The sequence below is a fragment of the Nicotiana tabacum genome, chromosome 23 (genome assembly GCF_000715075.1).
Source record: "Nicotiana tabacum cultivar K326 chromosome 23, ASM71507v2, whole genome shotgun sequence".
NCBI classification, from domain to species: Eukaryota; Viridiplantae; Streptophyta; class Magnoliopsida; order Solanales; family Solanaceae; genus Nicotiana; species Nicotiana tabacum.
Genome location: NC_134102.1, coordinates 134940081 through 134960570, shown reverse-complemented (window position 1 = coordinate 134960570; position 20490 = coordinate 134940081). Strand labels below are relative to the sequence as shown.

Here is a 20490-nt window from a genome sequence, read left to right as displayed (position 1 = left end):
GCAGTCTCTTCTCTGCAATCTTCACCTTCTTCGAGCATAAGAATCTTCTCTCGTCGAACTTATTTTCACTTCTTCGAGCATATGAAATGGGAAAATTATTGTATAAGAATAAAAGACGGAGTTGAAAAGGTGTGAACACGGACACTGCCTATATTCCTTTCTTCCTTCTTTTTTTTTAAAAAAAAAACTTAGGCAAAATTTATGTTATAACGTCAACGAATACCTTGGTAGAGTACTCCAACACTCATAGATCACTCTTTCTGTAATGGTATAACGGAGAAGGATTAGAAGTCAAAGCAAGAATAACAAGTAAAATCTACCACTTATACTAAAGATACAGTGGTTTTCTGAAACAAGTAAAGCTTTGAAAAATACAAGAGAAGGAAAAAAAGAAGAGAATGATGGAACTTTAACTTAGTATCTGTGTGATGAGCCTTGGACAAAAGCAAGAAGAGAAACAAATAAACTCCAAGGGTTTAGATCTGGTTTTTAGGACATAGTATTAAACCACTTTTTGGAGCATAAGAATCTTCTCTACAATCTTCACCTTCTTCGAGAAGATTTAAGTTTTATTGTAACCTTACTAATAGAGCATTCCACATTAAGAAAAGTGAAAAGAAAATGAAAAACAGATTAAAACTCTGACAGTTTGAGCAAACATATGCCTACAATATTTTGTATCTAATTTATAAAACTTATCTATAGCTTATCTACAACTTTCATACATTATTTCTACACAGTTAAATACAACTACAATATCAAACAACTTAAATACCAATTTTATACAATATGACTTTTGTATATTTTGTATCTGATTTATACATAATAAAAATAAATTTCATACAACTAATTATATATTATACAACTTATTTATAACTTATCTACAACTTATCTACAATTTCATACATTATTTCTACTGAGTTATATACAACTACAATATCATACAACTTAAATACAATTTTTATACAATATTGTTCAACTTTCATACAATAGTTAAATAAAAAAATATATATAAACAACATAATATAATTTTTCTACAATTTTACTACAATTCCGTAAGTATAATGTATATCATGTCTTCTTCTTCTTCTTCTTCTTCTTCTTCGAGTTTCAATCTGAAATTCAACCAAAATAAAGTCTAATCTTCACCAAAACACCCTCAAAATTGAGATATAAACTCCAAACCATATTCCCAATTGTTTGCAACAACACCCAATCCAAACAAATAATGGTTTTTGAAAACCCAAATTCAAATTCAAAGCTTCAAAGCTTTTTAATGGCTGTCAATGGAGCAATTGTTGTTCTCTTTTCCTTTGCTTTACATTACTGGAATTAGGGATTGAGAGATAGAGAGAGACGTAGAGAGAATTCCCAATTGTTTGCAACAACACCCAATTCAAACAAATAAAAAACCCAAATTCGAATTCAAAGTTTCAAAGTTTTTTAATGATTGTCAATGGTGCAATTGTTGTTCTCTTTTTCTTTGTTTTACATTAATGGAATTAGGGATTGAGAGATAGAGAGAGACATAGAGAGAATTCCAACAACACCCAATTCAAACAAATAATATTTTTTGAAAACCCAAATTCGAATTCAAAGCTTCAAAGCTTTTTAATAACGGTCAATGATGGAATTGCTGCTCTCTTTTCCTTTGCTCTACATTACTGGAATTAGGTATTGAGATATATATAGAGAGAGAGAGAGAGCGCGCAAGAGGGAGAGAGAATAAGGAGCGCAGGAGGGAGAGAGAATAAGGATGAAAAATAATTGATTCCTAACATAAAGGAATACTCATTTAATTCCTAAAATGTATATAATTGGTAAATTTGTATATAGGATGTAATTAAATTGAAACTTGAGTAGGGAATAAAATTTCAAATAGTGTATAGGAATATAAAAATTCCTAGTTACATATATAAAGAATATATTGTCCAAGAAAAAGGCAGTGGGGGTTGAGGAGGAAATGGAGACAATAATCAAAACAGCAACTAGACTATTTTCACCAATGGGACAAATGCTGATCAATCAGCTGTACATTAACTGGCATATATTGTTAGTATGTAGCACTGAAGATTAAACAATACCAGAATGTTGATGATTGATAGCAAATACTAATACTTAGGTCAGTAGCAACATAATTACAGGAGGAAGATGCCTTATTCTTCTCAATCCGATTCTTCCTTCGATTCAAGGCGAATATGTGGGCACACCCTTTCTGGTTCACCCTTTGTCCAAAGAATTTTCAGGTCACCTCTCTTCGTCCCCAGCATCAAAAATGTCCCTGCACAAAAGGTATTTATCAGTCGACTGTGAAACTTGGAAGTTCCTCCTCCGTGAAGATTTAGAGTGTGTTTGTGTGACACCCTAGGCAAATCTCACATCGACAAAATATGGGAGAGATGCTGAGTATATAAGTAAACATGCGTTAGACCCTAGTGACGCGTTTTAAAGCCGTGCGGGCCTAGGCTTAAAGCGGACAATATTACTGGTGGACTGGGTTGTTACTTATGGTATCAGAATTCAGTGCCACTCCACTCCGCGTGCAACCTTGAACGATGGTGGGGCAAATCCCAGTGAGGACGATGAGTCCCTAAGGGGTTGTATGTGACACCCTAGGCAAATCTCACATCGACAAAACACGAGAGAGATGTTGGGTATATATGTAAACAGACCTTAGACCCTAGTGACGCGTTTTAAAGCCGTGCGGGCCTAGGCTTAAAGCGGACAATATGACTGGTGGACTGGGATGTTACAGTTTGGTACCAAGAAAACGTTTTGCATGATGAAGTCATTTTATGATGTTCGGTTACCAGATAATGTTTCTTTCACTCGCTTATAAACAAAAGTCGTTTTTCTTGCAACTGAAAGTATTTGATGAGAATTACCGAGGGTAAACGGGACGATGTAAAGAAGTGCAGGTTGGCCATGACCATCCATTAAGTTCAATGCTACATATGTAATAAGAAGACCTGCAATGCATTCCAGAAAGCTTGTGTCAAATGGCAGAACAGAAAATTTCCAACCTAAGCTATAGGCTCATTCTAAAGTAGATGTCATTAAGTACCTAATCCATATGCAATCATCGCCCACAAGAAGTACCCTGCTCGGAGATTCTTCTTAGCAAGCCAATCATACCTGCAAATGAACAATTAGTGTTGATGAATTTTAGAACAACAACAACATACACTGTATATAGTGGGGTCTGGGGAGGGTAGTGTGTATGCAGACGTTACCCCTACCTTGTGGAGGTAGAGAGGATGTTTCCTAAAATCGCTATATTGTTATGTGTGTATATTGTGATGTGAGCAGGGTGAGAGTGGGATTTAATAAGTTTTGCATGACGTCAATGACATAACAGAATGAAAACTAAATTAAGAAAGAATAAAGCTGTATCTCATTTCTAGTGGCCGTTCTAGCTATGCGCCAACTCTCTAAATGCAAATTCATATTCCTCCACTTAATTTGCTTTCCCAAAGAAAACCATATAGATACAGGGATAATTTCCATTGACTCGAGAGTAATTAAAAACCCATATAACAGAAAATGCAAACATACGAGTGATGAATCAAAATCTAAGTCTTGCATGGTTTTCTTTCCAAAAGATAAAAGGTTAAAATCGAGAGTTGCAGATATCAAACCTAAGTGAAAATGCTACTAGCAGGCCAGGCAATAGGATGTCGCCAAAGCCAATAATGCTGTAACCACCCCATGGATCAAATAGTCGTGGGATCTTCAGCAGCATTGGAATGCCATCCTCTCCGCTTTTATCACCACGAGCTACCTTTAGAGACATGGAAAACTCAAATTATTGACTTATATCTAGAGCAACTGGCATTAGCATCAAAGTGAAATTAAGCGATTCCTACCACAATCATAACACTTTCATGGAAGAGCCTCTGGGAAGCAAACACCCAAAATATGTCGTAGATGAAGGCACAACCCAAAAGAACTGTACCGACCTGATATGTAATACTAGTTAATAATTACAAGAGATGATAAAACCATTAAAAAAAAATATGTACTGTAAAAGAGAAGCAAAGTGACACTAGAATGGCATTAAAATAATAATATGCACTCAGGGATTCAATTGGTGTAAATTGCTGTCTTTTTGCAGTTGGAGGAGAAGAGACAGATAATTCGTTATCTATATTTCTTAATGAAAATAAAAAGAATAAGAAAAGGCTCTTCTTTTCTGTGTTGCCACCTCCCATAATCAGCAATACGAAAATGTGAAAACATTAGCATTTCCATCTTTTTGTAAAGTTAATTCATCTAGCACTTCCTCTTGAGAACCATGTAAAGCTAGAACGGAGATGTTAATTGCCGCAGATCTAAGTTACTGTCATTTGCTCTCCCGTAACCCCCCCCCCCCCCAAAACAAAACCCCAGGAGCTGGAGGAGGAGAGACAATAACAAAGAACAACAACAACAACATTGTGATCCTATAAGTGGGGTCGGGGAGGGTGGTGTGTACACACTACACAGATCTTACCCCTAACTTGTGTGAGGTAGAGAGGTTGTTTCCGATAGACTCTTGGCTCAATAAAAGCGTTGTCGAAAAAGGTTTGAAATAAACAAGAGTATAAAGCTAAGGATGAAAATACTGAAGAAAAGAAAGGTATTGACAGCAAAATAGTAAAGATAACCAGCGTAAAAGATCATATTTTTCATGCTGCCGCCTCACAAGGAAAGGAAAATGTTGTTCTTTTCCGTGCTGCCACCTCAGTACCTCACATAATCAGCATTTCAGCAATATGGAAAACATTAGCATGTCCATCTTTTGGTGGTTTAATTGGAAAGGTCAAAGGGCACAAAGTAAAAAGGTGTTGAAAATAATATAGGTGGAGACAATCTCTCAAAAAGATTTTGTTGGTTTTATAAGCAAATTTGGCCACCATTTCTAGCAGCAATCCTCAAAGCGCGGGTATAAAACAAACATCTTGTTAATATAACAACAATGCTTATACTCTTTGTAACACTAGAAAGAAATATACTTGATAGGAAACCAAGTAAAAAAGAAATCAACAACTGAAAGCATGACATGCCTACAAAGTATGCAAGATGAGATTAATTGGACGTTCATGCAAGCAAATACAGCTCCTTCCATTTAATTCTTGCAGGGTAAAATTGTTTACCTTGAGATTAGGTATCCTTACAATTTGCAGAACTGTAATTATTAGTGTGATACCCTATCCAAAAGAAAAAAAGTAAGATCATCAGTTGATATACCTGAAACAGTACAATAAACATATCATACACATGTAACAGCTACGGAAAACCGCATACACAATCGTGGTACTCTATGATGAGATGGAAACGAATGAGAAACCACAGAGTGCAGCTTCAAATAATATGGCACAAAAGGGTTTTTTCTTGATTGAGACAAATTTCCTGCCTCCTCAGAGAAGCAGGTCCAATACTAAATTGGTAACAACCCAACCCGCTAGTGATATTGTCCGCTCTGGGCCTAGGCCCTCACGGGTTTAAAACGCGTCACTAAGGTCTAAGGCTTGTTAACTTATATACCTAGCATCCCTCTTGTATTTTGCCGATGTGGGACTCTGGGGTATTACATACACCCCCTCTTATGGACTCAGCGTCCTCGTTGAGGTTTTCCCCACTGCATGGGATTCGCCTAGACTCAGCACTGAGGTTTGCCCCGCCTAACCGGGATTTGCCTAAACTCAGTTGAACTCTGATCCACCATCGGCAAGGCTGACACAAGAGTGGCTTTGATAACATCGGTAACAGCCCAGCCCGCTAGTGATATTGTCCGCTCTGGGCCTAGGCCCTTACGGGTTTAAAACGCGTCACTAAGGTCTAAGGCTTGTTAACTAATATACCCAGCATCCTTCTTGTGTTTTGCCGATGTGGGACTCTGTCTAAAGTCTGGGGGTGTTACAAAATTTCCCTACTTGCATGCTGGATAATGGTTTAATTACTGGAGAACCTACTAAAAGTTAGACCTTCGGCAAGGAGCCAAAGCAGAAGCTCAGATAGAGAACGGTGATAGTGGTTTGCAACAGCAAGTAACAGTCACTTCCTAGGGGGCTTAATTGGGCTTTGCTCTGTTTCTCATAATAGCATAATTGATTTCTCTTCTCTCTAGTTATATAGAAATCATTTCAGTAATCAGGTACAAGGGCAATTAAATGTTATCAGGATCCTGGTTGAACAATCGCACCATGTCTCATCTTCATCCAAGCTGAGGCTAAAGGTACATGGATCTGGTACTTTTTTTCGATCAATAGGTATATGGATCAAGTCTTAATGTTTACTACTGCCTTTGTGCCATTTTATGTGACTTGTGTATTATGTTAGTCATAAAGGAAGAAAATTTTAAGACAGCCGTTGGAAAGTTAGTTTGATACAGTAAATATCACTTCAGTAATATGAACTGTTAAATAGCATGAAATAAAAACCGTAAACACAATCTCTCAAACACTTAAGGATGTCAAAATCCAACTACGGGAGCAAACAATAAAGTAAAATGACTAAGACCCGGGACTTTTGGAATTTCATGGTCTGTAGCAAATCACAACATTCAAATTTTTTGACTAGCTTGATAAGAAAGGCACAAAAAATTTTTGACATTCAAATTTTTTTTTTTCTTTTTTGAAAAAAACGTCTTCACGGGATATCAAATAAACTGGCATTTAAAGAAATATAAATATTATTTCCCCAAAAAAAAAGGATCCTTACAAGTATGTCTTGACCTATCCAGCCAAAAGAAGAATTTCTGTACACTGCCCAAACCACTGCAAAAGTGATGCAGAATGGGGAAACAGCCAAAGTAAGATAAGAGACTGCACCAAAAATGGGTACTTTAATGAATGACTCTCCCGTACGCCTAAACCACCTGAAAAAGAAAAACACCTGAAACAATTAGATATTCGTTGTATAAAAGAACTTCCAATTACATATCTATATGGTTGTCATGATTTCTCAATTTATGCAGAGAAGGCTATTTACCTACTCAACAGTACCTACTACATGTGTTTTTCCATTTTCTTTTCTTTTTTTTTTTTGGGGGGGGGGGGGGGGGGGGGTGGGGGGGGGGGACTATTAAAGGTTAGCATATTGTAACAAGTAAAATCAGAACGTAAAGACAGATAGTGCACATCGATTTTCAGACCTTCACCAAGTCTTCAGTACATGGAATGCTGGGAAAGGTGAATAACTTTTCACTTCTGATATGATTACAGTTGAAAAAGGAATCATATCTAAAAGAAAGTTTTTTTTTTTTTTTTTTTAAGAAAGTATCTAAAAGAAAGTTTTTCCTCACAACAAAAGGATTTACTTGTTAAGAAAATGCAAACAATTTCATACACAACCAAAAGCTGGATTCTTTAACTACTAAAACAGCCTAAGCTCGGCGGTAAAAACCTACAAATGCAAAAAGCATGATTCTAAGTTAGAGACATCAAATTACACCAAGCATAACGCAATAAAAGAAAAAACAAACCATACCTTGATAGCAAGGCAACTAAACAAGTTTGTAAACCCTGCACATGAAAGAAAATGAATAGTTGCTTTAACAGATTGTGGAAGCCAGAACAAGGTCATATAAACAGAGAAAGAGAGAAACAGGGCAGGATGAGGGGGGCCTTATAGGACCCTCAGATTGCCAAACTGGAGATGGATGACTCATTCGTAACTCTTCTCAAGAAAAAAGGCAATTGTTTTCCCAAGGTAGGCTTAGGTTGGGACGCTTATTTCAAATTCATACACTTTCTGTTTCAATTTCAAACTATTCTAGATCTTCCAGTCTAAATCTTCGAAGAAGCGTAGAAAACTTTTTCATATCCGGGAAAAAAACATGAGCGAAATATCCGGTACTTACACAATAAATTGATTTATAACAATGTGGAAACTTACTGTACACTAACTAATCTTAAGGGTTTTCAGCTGAATATCTAATGCAAATCACGAGCGAACCATATCAAATGGTATTCCTATACATGGGTAAAATTCCAAGGCCGTGTTATCCCAATGTAACCATGTAAAGCAATCTAACATGGACAGATAACTCATCTGCGAACACAGGTCTATGGCCTAAACCATTCAAGAAGTAAATGCAAATTTGTCATTTATGATAAATAACACATCAAAGCAACAATACGCACCTCTACACCACCGATGCAAAAAAGAACCACCAAGATTTCAAAGAACCACGTGAACCTCATCAACTTATATAATACAATCAAGAAGCAGGAAGCAACAACAACAAATAAGACTGCTGATATCATGTTTATATCCATGACAGTGCTTGAACCACCAGTTCCAAAATTTGGAAGATCTTCCTCTGAAGCATCCTACAAAAATAGACAAATAGAAAAGTCACTGCAAAACTGAAGCCCAAAATCTTAACAAACTGTAGAAAGCCTGCTACTTAGATAAAGGATGGATGACCTTCAACAGCTTGTCGTGCTCTATAGCTGCTTCTCTAGCACTCCAAGCAGCCCAATAAGAACCACATAAGATTGTACCAACAGCCATCAGCCACAAAAATACTTCTGCAATGTCCACTACAGGTCGTCTTGGAGAGTAGAGTTGCACAGTAACTAAATGAAAGACCAAAAGATTTGGAAAAAGAAATTGTAAGTCAAAGTACCACCACAATTTCAAATTCATAAACAAAGTAATGAAAGCCTTCTGAAAATTCTGGTCAATCAACTTAGTTGTTTGCTTATCTAATATACCTAAAACACTTTATAAGCATTGGAAAACAAAGATATCCATCGTTTTAAACTAGATAAAGGAAAGGAGAAGGCACCAGCCTTTAGAATCTCTCTCTCTCTCTCTCTCTCTCTCTCTCTCTCTCTCTCTCTCTCTCTCTCTCTCTCTCTCTCTCATATGCATGAATTAATGATCTGGAGAAGTGCGTTATCATTTACTCGCCTTTGTATGTCTGTTTACCTTATTCTGTGCATAATCAAGTTACAGGCTAAATCAAATTAGAAAACTACCATTGAACCAAAGCCCTAGAGGCTTGATTAAGTGTAGTATTTAACAGCACTATCCCTGTCTTGGGCTCTTAACGGTGCCTGGAACATGTTGCTTTTCAGCATAGATCAACTCGAACGTGTTTTCTCATCTAAGTTGTGACTCTTCTTAGAAATGTACCTGATGAGCGATTCAAAAGCATTTTATCCAGCGTTGCCCCAGCATCCTGAGGTAGCATAACAGCAGGTATGTGTATGTCTAGGTCAGTTTCTTCAGGATCACAAACCATCTTGTAAAGTTCTGCAAGACAAATAACACTCGTAAAACAACTGCAAGCGGTGATGTATCGGCAGTATTCGACAAACAGAAAAACAGCAAGAGCTCCACACAACCCCCTCAGACAAGAACAATGAGAAGAAATAACAAATTTTTTATCTTTAGGCTTCAACAAACTTATTATTGCTGCAGAAGACATTCAATTACCGGCATCAACCTAAGTACACTACATATTCATCAATCACCAATTACCTTTTTGATTATTTACTATCAAGATTGCCGAAGCCCCTGCCGCTTCCGCTTTATTAGCCTTTGTTGTGAATTTGCAATGGCCGCGATCTACCATGATGACCTCTCCAGCAAGCTAATAACATAAAAAGCATTATTAGCAGCATAAAGCAAAAGGCCTTTGAGGTATATATCTGGCAAGCATTTATATGGAGGAAATAACCTTCTTCCTTGGAGGCTTGCAACAATCCCGAGGGTCAGAAAGAGTAAGGGGAGTTTGCTGTGCATTTTTCTCCTTTGACACAATAGTAGTGCCAAATCTAGCACCAACACCAACAAATTCTGCATCCTCTTTACCATCAATCCAAGTTTGAACTTTCACCTACCCAAAGAAAAGGGAAGAAGAACAATTGAAACAGAGAGATGGACATACTTTTTCCTTTTTGGGGGTAAGGCGTACACATTTAAATAGACAAAGACTCATTAAAATATAGCATCAAGCTAAATAAAGCACCTCCCACAGCTAAATTTCCAATAGCCAAAGCACAATAAAGCAAAATAGAACAAAATAGAGGAAACCCAGTTTAAAAAATAAAAGTAAACACAGGATCCAGCCAAAAGCAGTCATTAATGCAAGCACAATAAAGCAAAACCAAACAAAGTAGAAGAAACCCAGTTGAGAAAATCAAATTAACATATGGTCAAGCAAAAACAGCACCTTTCACAGCTAATACTCATTACTCCTAGCATTAAGGCATAACCAAAGAAAATAGAGGAAACCCAGTTAAGAAAATACAAGTAACATAGGATCGGGCTAAAAATAGCACCTTTTACAGCTAAATTTTCACTAGTCCAAGCACAAGAATACAATATAAAGGAAACCCGGTCAAGAAAATAGAAGTAACATAGGATCAAGCTAAATATAGCACCTTTTTCAAAAGTAAATTTTGAATAGTCCAAGCAGAACATTAAAAATATAAAGGAAAGCCTATTGAGAAAATTAACATTTACACATGATCAAGCTAAAAACAGCACCTTTTACAACTAAATTTTCACTAGTCCGAGCACAAGAACACAAAAGAGCACAAAATTGAGGAAAACCCAATTAAGAAAATCACATAAAACGAACTGGGTAGAAGAGAAACTGAGCATTAAAAATATAGAGGAAACCCAATTGAGAAAATTCACATTTTGACATGATCAAGCTAAAAACAGCACCTTTTACAACTAAATTTTCACCAGTCCGTGCACAAGAACACAAAAGAGTACAAAATTAAGGAAAACCCAATTCAAAAAATCACATAAAACGAACTGGGTCGAAGAGAAATTGAGCATTAAAGATTCAGGCTAAAAGTTATACCAGCACAAAGTCGTTCTCACAGCCGGGTTTCTTGGGTGCCAAGTCATCGTGATGAACAATATCGCCTGCTGTAACTTTAGCAGGACAATTCAGTGAGAAGAACAATACCACTCCATATATGAAAATTAGAGAGCTAATAATCCTCATAGATTCAATTGAAAATTCTCTTTTTTCTTGATGGGTTCACAGTTCATCACCAAACACTGTATTTGCAGAAAGACAGTATTCCAAGAAAAGCAATTACTATTTACTTTTTAGTTCAAAAAAGAAGGCGAATTCTTTAACTATTAAGAATATTGAGTGGAGAAATTCAAAGGGGGAAATGATCAGTTAGTTGATCAGTGGACTGGATCTACTGTTTTTCCCAGAAGAGGTGTACTGACTTTCACGAAGTTTAAGGGGCCTATCTTTCTTTCATCTTTTTTCTTTTTACTTTTTTTTTTAATTGGACAAAAATTAGTTTGCAAAATGCAACAATTAATTATAGAGGCAAAAAGAATTTTCCCATCTTTTTTTTTCTAGAATAAGTAACAAACATAACATTTTTGTTGAGTCGGAATTTGTGATTTATGGGTATTTATAGCTACCTCAAATTAATAATAATAGTAACTATTTCTACAATTAAATATTTATAAATATTAAGTGAATTTTTCTCGTAAAAAATTCTTGCGACTTGCAAGAATATTTGGATGGTTGGTACATGTCATTTTATAATGTATCGTATTGTATGTACTGCATTGTAATGTATTGTTTTAATGAATACAACACTGGGATAGATTATATCGTTTGCTTGATGATGTCACCACAATATAGACTTGTAATATTAGTAAGAAAAAATAGGATACGAAGCGAAAATATTATACAACAAAGTAAAATAGATAAAATATAATTATTTAAGTAATCAGGAAGGGCAGGATAAGAGAGAAAATCAAAGTAACGACGTCATCACACCAAATTCGTCGTTATATAAAGTATCACTTTTTATTATTACGTAATGACGGATTTAACGATACGCTACAATAAAAAAGTAATTAACAATACGATACGATACAATAACAGATAACAAACATCCAAACAAGCTGTTAGTTTTAATGAAAACATAATCTAAAACTTAGGGGTCGTTTGGTAGGAGGTATTAGAAAAAATAATGAAAGCATTAGCTTTGTGCATTACTAATACCTTGTTTGGTATATTTTTTTAACCTATGTATAATTAATACTTGCATTAGTTATACATCATACTTGGTATTAGCTTATGTATAAGTAATGCATAGAAAACCATGACATTAGTAATACCAAGGCTATTAATGCATGCATTAGTATGGTTAAAGACAAAATTGTCCTTAAAATCCCTTAAAGCTAGAGAATATGGAGGGTATTTTTGTAAACAACTATTTTTCTTAATAATTATGCAATGCATTATAATTTTTAATACACCACACCAAACAGTTTATAATAGATAATATCAGCATAACTAATGCTTGCATTACTAACTCATGCATTATTAATCCCTGCATTACTAATACACTGTATTCTGCACTATTCTTGTACACCCTACCAAACGACCCCTTAGTGTATAAACTACTTGCTCAGCTGCTGAACACACCCCTTTTAGTTTGTTCCAAAATAAATGACACATTTTTAAATTTGGAAATAATTCAACTTTAAACTCTTCATTTTACCCATTTTATCCTTAATGAGAAGCTTTTATAACCACACAAATGTCATAACCCACAAAGTTTTTACCCTTTAAGTTTTTAATATCAAAAGTCTTCTTCTTTTTTCTTAAAATTCATGACGTGTCAAACTAACTCATCTAAATTTAAATTGAAAGTAATATTTTTCTTATGGTCTTAAACGGCAGGAATTTAGATTAATCGATTTTAAATATCACATGGTTAAGCAATTATCAAAATCATAAATTTTAATCATCAAAGACCATATAAGGGTCAAAGTTGTACACGGTTGCCAATGTTCATCGGGGTCATCATTAATTGGACAATCTCGTGATTAGGAAAAGTTTAAATATCAATTTCTCTTGACCACTGTTTTTCAATTGAAAAAACATAGGCGCTTGTTTAAAGTTGAAGTTTTTAGATTTCCAAACTCAGTTTTTGATTTATTTTTTTTAAGTTCTAATTTGTGTTAAATCTCGAATAAAGGTAAATATTTGAAAATTTTATAAAAACCAATATTTTCAGATTTTCTGCAAAAGCTCAAAATTAGTTTACAAACTTCAAAAATACCAGCTTTTTATTTTCCTGTTTATGTAAGAAAAAACAAATTAAGAAACTTCATTCATGATCTTAATATGGAATATTACATTCTTGAATATATCATTTATGCCTGTAAGCTCCTCACCTCTGTCTTTTTCAGTTGTCCTATCATTGTGATTTTCACGATATCGCTATGTGGATTTTGATTGCTGATGAGAAACGGCCATTTTTATTAGTTTTTGTAAAATAAAAACTGTTCTAGAATTTTGGACTTTTCTGCGAAAAATTAGGGTGTTTGACTAAGCTTATAAGCCTGGTCGAACTAGCTTTTAAGCGCTTTTCGGTTTATGTGGTAAAGTTAAAAATGCTTATAAGCCATGTGCTTATAAGTAAAAAATAAATCATTAGCTGGTCACCCCCAACTTATGAATTTTTAGCTAATAAGTACTTTAAGTTTGACTAAGATTTTTACTATTTTGTCCTTAAAATATTCTTTTTTAGTAAAAAAAACTCTTATATCAATACTCACTGCCTCAAGTATTGTTTCAACCTAAACCTCCGCCTCTTCAAGTCTTGAATTCTCATTGACTATTTAAGATAAGCAAATTCTCTATTCCTTTGCATATTTGTATCTATGTTTGACCAAATTTTTTACTATTTTATCCTTAAAATATTCTTTTTTCGAACAAAACTCTTGCATCAATACTCACTGCCTCAAGTATTGTTTCAACCTTAAACCCTCCCCTCCCCCAACCCCAACCCCCTCCCTACCTCTTCGAGTCTTGAATTCTCATTGACTATTTAAGATAAGCAAATTCTCTATTCCTTTGCATATTTGTATCTATGTGATTGTGTATTAATCTTTGAACTGTATATAATAAACGAGGACGACATATCAAATTTTTGGTGTATTGCTTTAAGTGTTGTGGTGATGAAGACAATGTTTGGTTCTCTTCAAATATTTTATCCTATTTAGATTTATTTTTTACTGATAAACTTTTGTCAATTTATTAATTATTAGGTTTATTTTTTACTGAGAAACTTTTGTTAATTTATTAATTATTATAACTTATAACTTTTCAGCACCTAATGCTTATCAGCTACTTCAAATCAGTTAATCCAAACTGGCTCTTATTACTAGCAATTACGATAGGTGAAACATTTAAACTCGGGGCAGTATAAGCATGTTCACCCCCAATAGTTTTCAGAATTTGCACTTCACATCCATGGCAATGAAGAGATAGATGAAGAGTTAGTATATAACATTCCTCACATAATTTAAAGAGACTAGATTATGTTTCTGTCATCGTCTGTTATATTTCACTTTCAAAGTTAAAATAGGCAAAACATGATGTGACAAACATTTGGTGGAAGTGCAAAATATTTCTCTAACATGTTTCCAACTTGGGCTGAGTTGGGTGGAACATACGCCAATTTTGTTCATACAATGTTCACGCTAATTTCGTGTAACCTATAGGTCATGAGTTTGAACCGTAAAAACAACCACTAATACTCGCATTAGAATAGAATTTCTATATCACACCCTTGGAATGCAACCCCTCGCCAGACTGCCAAAGACCGTTGTTGGTTACTAAGGGGCCGGTAAATGCTTTCTACTCCAATTGAACCAACGACCTCACAAAGGTTTTGTAATCCCATGACCATTGATTGAGTTATAAGCGTTGTGTCAAGAGGATTCAAAATATAATATACTATATATATAGGCACAAAACGAATTTTGTCCTATATGTACAATGTGATTTGCCGGCGAAGGTGGTTCGGGTGAACCCCTTTCCACCCCCCTAAATCCACCCCTGGCTACTAGGTTCGACTAAACCCGTAACCTAAATTCTAGCTCGGCCCCAGGACTGACCTGTCTGGCAGCTCGTGGCTCAGTCTGGTAAGCTGATTGAGTAAACTTGTAGCGCATACACCAAAAGATTCTTATGTTTTTTTTTCCAGTGAACAAACAAACAAAACACCCTACTTGTTTTGCAATGAAAACAGTGCTTTAGGTATATGTTCTTCAAAGTCAAAAGATCAAGAAAATTTGTAACTGCTGGTACCTATTCCTTCAATCTTAACTCTATGCATTGAAGTGTTCAGGAGGAGGCAAATACCGAGACACTGCCTAGTTTAACTTCATCACTATGCCTGTAGCCAAGTAGCGCAATAGATAGTAGATAAAAAGTGTAGAGATAACAGATAATTGGTGTGCTAAGCCTAAAGGAGATGGTCATTTATGTATACAACAACAACTATGTCTAAGTCCCAAACAAGTCGGAATCGAAGAGACAGAGGACAACTGAGCTTACTATTCTCTAGTAAGTTTAGACAGGAAGTCCTAATCTGAAACAACAGAAACAGATTCTCAACTCAACAAATTGCTCTTTTATCTCTATGTACTTTCACCTATACAAACATAATCCAGCGAAGGGTGGGAGAGCCGAGAAGCCCTCAACAAATCTCATTCTAGAGATGGAGATCCTTGTCAAAGTCAGGCTTCAGGTTCTTACAAAACTGGACTCTGCTCTGGGCAACATGTTGCTGTTTCTCAGGAAGATCACCAACATGTTACAGCGGCAAAGTGTTAATCTGCCCCAAAAAAAGAGCCTTATACTTCAGATAAAAGGATCAAACTAAGAGGAAATAAACAAGCTCTTCGTGATTTTTTTTTGAGGGGGGGGGGTGGTTAAGAAAGAAACTTACAGTGCTGATTCAAGTTAAATGGGCACTCCACAATGGCTATCCGCTGTCAGCTCACTTTCAAGATCTTAACATACACTTTCTGGCATAATATCAATGACTCTCCGGTAACCTATAGCAGCATCAATTAGAGTATTAATTTTACTGCCAGAATTAAAGTGGCCTCATCCTATCCAGACTAAGAATTTTATTCATATTCCTATTCTCTGGCCTTCTTTTTCTTTGTTCGTTTTAATACAAAGATCAATAATGAAGAACGATTGGGTATGTGTGGCGTTGCCCATCGTTATCTTTTCCTTTAAATGCAGCGAAACCAGTTTAACACAATTACCTCGAATCCTTTAGCTATCAAAGAAGAACTAGAGTATTGTATTTACAAAAAGCAAAGGTAGAAACTTCCTTTTCTATATTTGCCCATCATACAAGGACCTTTACAAAGTTCTAGCTTCCACTGAATTGCTAGCATTAAAACTATAATGATTTGATGAAGACCTCAACTAGTAATAGTTGCATAACTGTTGTATGACAACTACAGTATAACATTGAGACAGAAGACAAAGGTACATACCGCCATGGGAATTCACTTGTGTCAATTCCAGCTTGGTGAAGTTCATCAACATACTGCAAAGCTTCTCTACATTCCTCTCGATCATCAAAAAATTCCTTTTTGTCACCTTCTATTTGGTATGTTTCATGGCCTTTGCCAGCAACCACCTGCAGGATGGTTAAAATAAACTGGATTAAACAACACAAATAAAATTGAATCACCTAGTAAGAACTTTTTTTTTTGAGAATGTGAATCACCTAGTAAGAACTTCTATTATGAATATGTTTTTACCCATGTAAGTTGTAGCCTGTACCATTGGCTAGCTTTTGAAAACAAATAACAAGGACAACAGAAGAAGAATGGACGCAAGGAACTTACAACTATATCACCTTCCTCACCCATGGCAACGGCACAGCGCACAGCCACACGTCTGATATCATGTAGGAAGAGTCTATGGCCATTGGGGAGAGGGGGGTAATAATCATTCTCTCCGTGTTTCAAGTAGTCCTGCATTGACCATCCCACACCAGCCAACATATCATCCAAGATGTCCACTGAGAGAAGATGAGATGTTATAGCTTCAGTGTCGGACTCCCAAACATGTGAAGAAATCGAAATCGACACTAATCTAACCAGAATTGAGTGCATAGACAGTGCCACAGCAGATAAGAGGCGAGGGAAAACTAGTGAGCAAGAGAGATCTGAATCCAGCCTACTGTAGCATATGTAATATCAGATAGGACACTGAAACAGACTATTTTTCTAGGAACAGATCCGCAACTACCAGTGCATATTTCAATGATCTATGATCTTATAGTGAAAAAGAGAAAGACAGCCAAATAATCTCTAATATGATTATTTCGAGAAACCTTCTCTGGTATATCTTCCTCAAGCTATGATACTTACAAGGATCCTCAGTCTTTGGATTGTCAGATGTCAGAATCGTCACATCACTTTTATCTGTCGCAATCTTTGCCATTATGGGCCTCTTCCCTCTGTCGCTCTCACCAGCACAACCAAAAACTTCAAGCAACGAAACAGGTTTTCCTCAGTCAAAAGTAATAGATAGCAGAAAAAAGAAGATTTGCAAACATATATGAGAAATGCTAATCACGATAAAAGGGCTAACATTCAAAATTTGGGCCATGCCTCAGGCAAAGCAAGATTGTGCCGGGGCAGCTGGGTACAGTGCATCTTCTGCAGGGCGAACACCCCTAACTTTAAGGCCTAGCGTGTGTATATACTAGTAATTTTGAAATATTTCAAAATCCTTTGACAAAATAACTAAGTTGGACTTGCTTAATTTCGGTTCTCAAAGGCACCATACAAACTATGTGTATAAATGCAAGGTCGTTTCCCAATTCATTTACATTTTCTTTTCATCCAGAATAACACACACAAAAATACATATCTAAATATCTGTGTCTGTCTATAAACCACGGTTCTATGAACATGGGAACTTTCCAAGCCCACACTAGAAATTAGCAGTCTAACATGAAGCTTGAAAATTTTGCTGCACGTAAGTTATTATGTCAGAAACATCTCTGATTAGGTCCTATTTTAACCGGGGGGGGGGGGGGGGGTTGATTGCTTACCAGTTATAACCCTCCTAGGACCAAGCTCTCTCACATAATCAAGAAGTCTAGATAAAGCATCAGGGGTATGAGCATAGTCTACAATTACTCCAAAAGCCTGTTCCTCATCTATCAATTCACACCGACCAGGGACTGCATCAACCTCTTCAATACCTTTGACAATGTCCTCCAACGGTGCTCCAACCGCAATTCCAACAGCGACTGCAGCAAGAATGTTATAGATGTTATGCCTTCCAAGCAAGCCAGAAGATATTTCCAATATGCCTTGAGGTGTGTTGACCAACACTTGAGTCTCAAAGAGAGATAATTGAAACTTCAAGGGATGAACATCAGCACTCTTATTCTCCATTGCAAAAGTCACAATCGGCACATCTGGGTTTCCTTGTGCTAAAAAGAAAGCTGCATTAGGATCATCAATATTTACAATCTTGCGGTGTCGTGCTGGGTCCACCATCCTCGCAAACAGCTTAGCCTTAGCATCCCTATACTCCTCCTCAGTCCCATGAAAATCCAAATGATCCCGCGTCAAGTTTGTAAAAACTGCAATGTCGAAATCAACCTTATCACACCGACCTAATGCCAATCCATGAGAAGAAGCCTCCATTACCAAAGCCTCCGTCCCGTTATGAACCATCTTCGCCATCAGTTTCTGAACCAAAACTGCATCGGGAGTCGTATGAGGAGACTCCAACTTGTTATCCCCATAAATATAATACCCTACTGTACTCAACATGCCCGTCCTCAACCCCATTGCTTCATACATTGCCTTTATTAAGTAAGACGTCGTAGTCTTCCCATTAGTTCCCGTAATCCCAATCAACGTCATACTCTTAGACGGATGCCTATAAAACGAAGCAGCTAACACTGCAAGCACTGCATTCGTGTCCTCCACAATAACCAATGCTTTACACCCCAAAGTTTCCTCAATATCAATCTCTTTACTAGCTACAACAGCAACAGCCCCTCTCTTATCAGCCTCAGACAAATACAAATGTCCATCAGTTTTCCTCCCAACACAACACACAAACAAATCACCACTCTCAACCAACCTCGAATCGTGTTGTACACCACTAATCCCAACCTCTAAATCTCCATATACTGATAACGGCACTACTCTACTCTCATCTAAAAGCTCAGCTAAACTCATCCTAAACTTAGGCTCCACAATTCTTGGCTTAGTTTTACCAAACTCATCAAAATCAATATCAAATGAAGATAAATCAGAAAACTCACTCTTACCCATATCATCACTTACCTCAAAATCTGATTTTTCTTCATCACTTTCTTCAATTTCAGCCAAACCACTAAGTCCATCAATCTCCTCTAAATCAACAACTTCTTCAGGCTCTAATTCATCAACATTTTCAACTTCAGATTCAACTAAAGTTGAGTTCTTGGGAGGGTTAGGCTTTAAAAGGCCTTGTTTAACAAACTCTTTTCTTTTCAAGGCAATAGCTTTATCAATTTCACCAAATAAATCATCCCCAGAATTGTCATTATCATTTAAAGCAGGATTATCAGGTGCATCTTCCACGTCAGCTAATGCATTTACGAAAATGGACTGTTCTTTTTTAAAAAGCTCTTCTTGTTGCTTTTTTGCTTTAGCTGCTTGGCGTTGAATTTGCTGGAATTTGTTAACACCATGCATTGAATCTTCTGGTGCTTCAGGTGGGTCATCATCTGAGGGGTTGGGGTAGTATTTTCCGTCGGCGCCAATGGCGGAGACGGTGGTGAGGGTGGTGGGGTACTTGAGGCGGAGATGGTGGAGGGAAGTGAAGGGTTTGAATTGGAGGGGTGGTGGGTTATGGTGGAGAAGTGAAGGGAAAGGTGGAAGAGAGAAAAGGGTGAACGGCATGTTCGCCGGGGTTTTGTCGGAGGGGTTTTACCGCTCGCCGGAGTTCAAGTGAGGTTTTTGGAGTGTGTCAGTTTAAAAGGATAGGGGTTTAAAGAGAAGATTTTGGGAAGGTGAAAAACGATGTCGTTAGGAGTTAACTGTATCAACTGCTTGTAACTTCTAAAGATTGGGCCTTTTGAGCCATTTTGGGCTTTGTAAGTTAGAAAATTTGGGCCTGGGTTAGATGACTTTTGGGCTAAAGCTTGTCTTCTTTGGGGGATTTGCATCTATACCCAGTTTTTGGGTCACATTTTAACTTATAGCCATTTTGCAAAAACAATTGCAAGCGTACCCACTTTTTGGGTAACTTCAGACATACGGGCCTGAAGTAGCAAAAATTTATGTCTGAAGTTTGAACTTCAGAATGTTTTGCCTGAAGTGTAGCCTTATCAAAGCAAAACTTCAGATATTTTTGCGTGAAGTTTGGACTGACTTGCAAAGGCAATCACACAAACTTCAGTTCATAGTGCAATGGCTAACTTTAATTCAATAAAACTACAGCATATTTTGGCTGAAGTTTTTGTTTTGTAATTGTTGAACTTCAGCATTCTAGGAGCTGAAGTTTTGTTTTGTAATTGCTGAACTTCAGTATTCTAGGAGCTGAAGTTTTATTTTGTAATTGCTGAACTTCAGCATTCTAGGAGCTGAAGTTTTGTTTTGTAATTGCTGAACTTCAGCACTCTAGGAGCTAAAGTTTTCTTTTGTATTTGCTGAACTTCAACA

At 36.5% G+C, this 20490-nt stretch overlaps 2 protein-coding genes across 2 annotated transcripts; both read right to left on the bottom strand.

Moving 5' to 3' along the window:
- Nucleotides 1-1976: 1976 nt before the first annotated feature.
- On the bottom strand, nt 1977-11261 carry LOC107825862 (signal peptide peptidase-like 2). The gene is made up of 14 exons (XM_016652777.2): nt 10811-11261; nt 9674-9832; nt 9475-9586; nt 9127-9246; nt 8413-8564; nt 8127-8315; nt 7471-7505; nt 6703-6859; nt 5136-5189; nt 3867-3959; nt 3639-3781; nt 3065-3135; nt 2886-2969; nt 1977-2281 (listed from the first exon to the last, which is right to left on the bottom strand). Exons 1-14 carry the CDS (start codon nt 10955-10957, stop codon nt 2166-2168), a joined length of 1632 nt encoding a protein of 543 aa, XP_016508263.1. The 5' UTR covers nt 10958-11261; the 3' UTR covers nt 1977-2165.
- Nucleotides 11262-15182: 3921 nt separating this feature from the next.
- On the bottom strand, nt 15183-19798 carry LOC107825868 (UDP-N-acetylmuramoyl-L-alanyl-D-glutamate--2,6-diaminopimelate ligase MurE homolog, chloroplastic-like). The gene is made up of 6 exons (XM_016652790.2): nt 17874-19798; nt 17185-17301; nt 16657-16832; nt 16300-16445; nt 15735-15843; nt 15183-15620 (listed from the first exon to the last, which is right to left on the bottom strand). Exons 1-5 carry the CDS (start codon nt 19726-19728, stop codon nt 15825-15827), a joined length of 2313 nt encoding a protein of 770 aa, XP_016508276.1. The 5' UTR covers nt 19729-19798; the 3' UTR covers nt 15183-15620; nt 15735-15824.
- Between the last annotated feature and the right edge of the window lie 692 nt (nt 19799-20490).

Excerpts from the sequence above, each read along its gene's own strand:
- LOC107825868 (XM_016652790.2), bottom strand. The coding sequence starts at position 19,728 with ATGCCGTTCACCCTTTTCTCTCTTCCACCTTTCCCTTCACTTCTCCAC. Across the intron at positions 17,302-17,873 it reads TCCTAGGAGGGTTATAACTG|TTTTTGGTTGTGCTGGTGAG; the intron begins GTAAGCAATCAA and ends CGTTGCTTGAAG. Across the intron at positions 16,446-16,656 it reads GTGAGGAAGGTGATATAGTT|GTGGTTGCTGGCAAAGGCCA; the intron begins GTAAGTTCCTTG and ends ACCATCCTGCAG.
- LOC107825862 (XM_016652777.2), bottom strand. The coding sequence starts at position 10,957 with ATGAGGATTATTAGCTCTCTAATTTTCATATATGGAGTGGTATTGTTC. Across the intron at positions 8,565-9,126 it reads GCTTTTGAATCGCTCATCAG|TTACTGTGCAACTCTACTCT; the intron begins GTACATTTCTAA and ends TCTTTCATTTAG. Across the intron at positions 7,506-8,126 it reads TTTGCATCGGTGGTGTAGAG|GGTTTACAAACTTGTTTAGT; the intron begins GTGCGTATTGTT and ends TTTCATGTGCAG.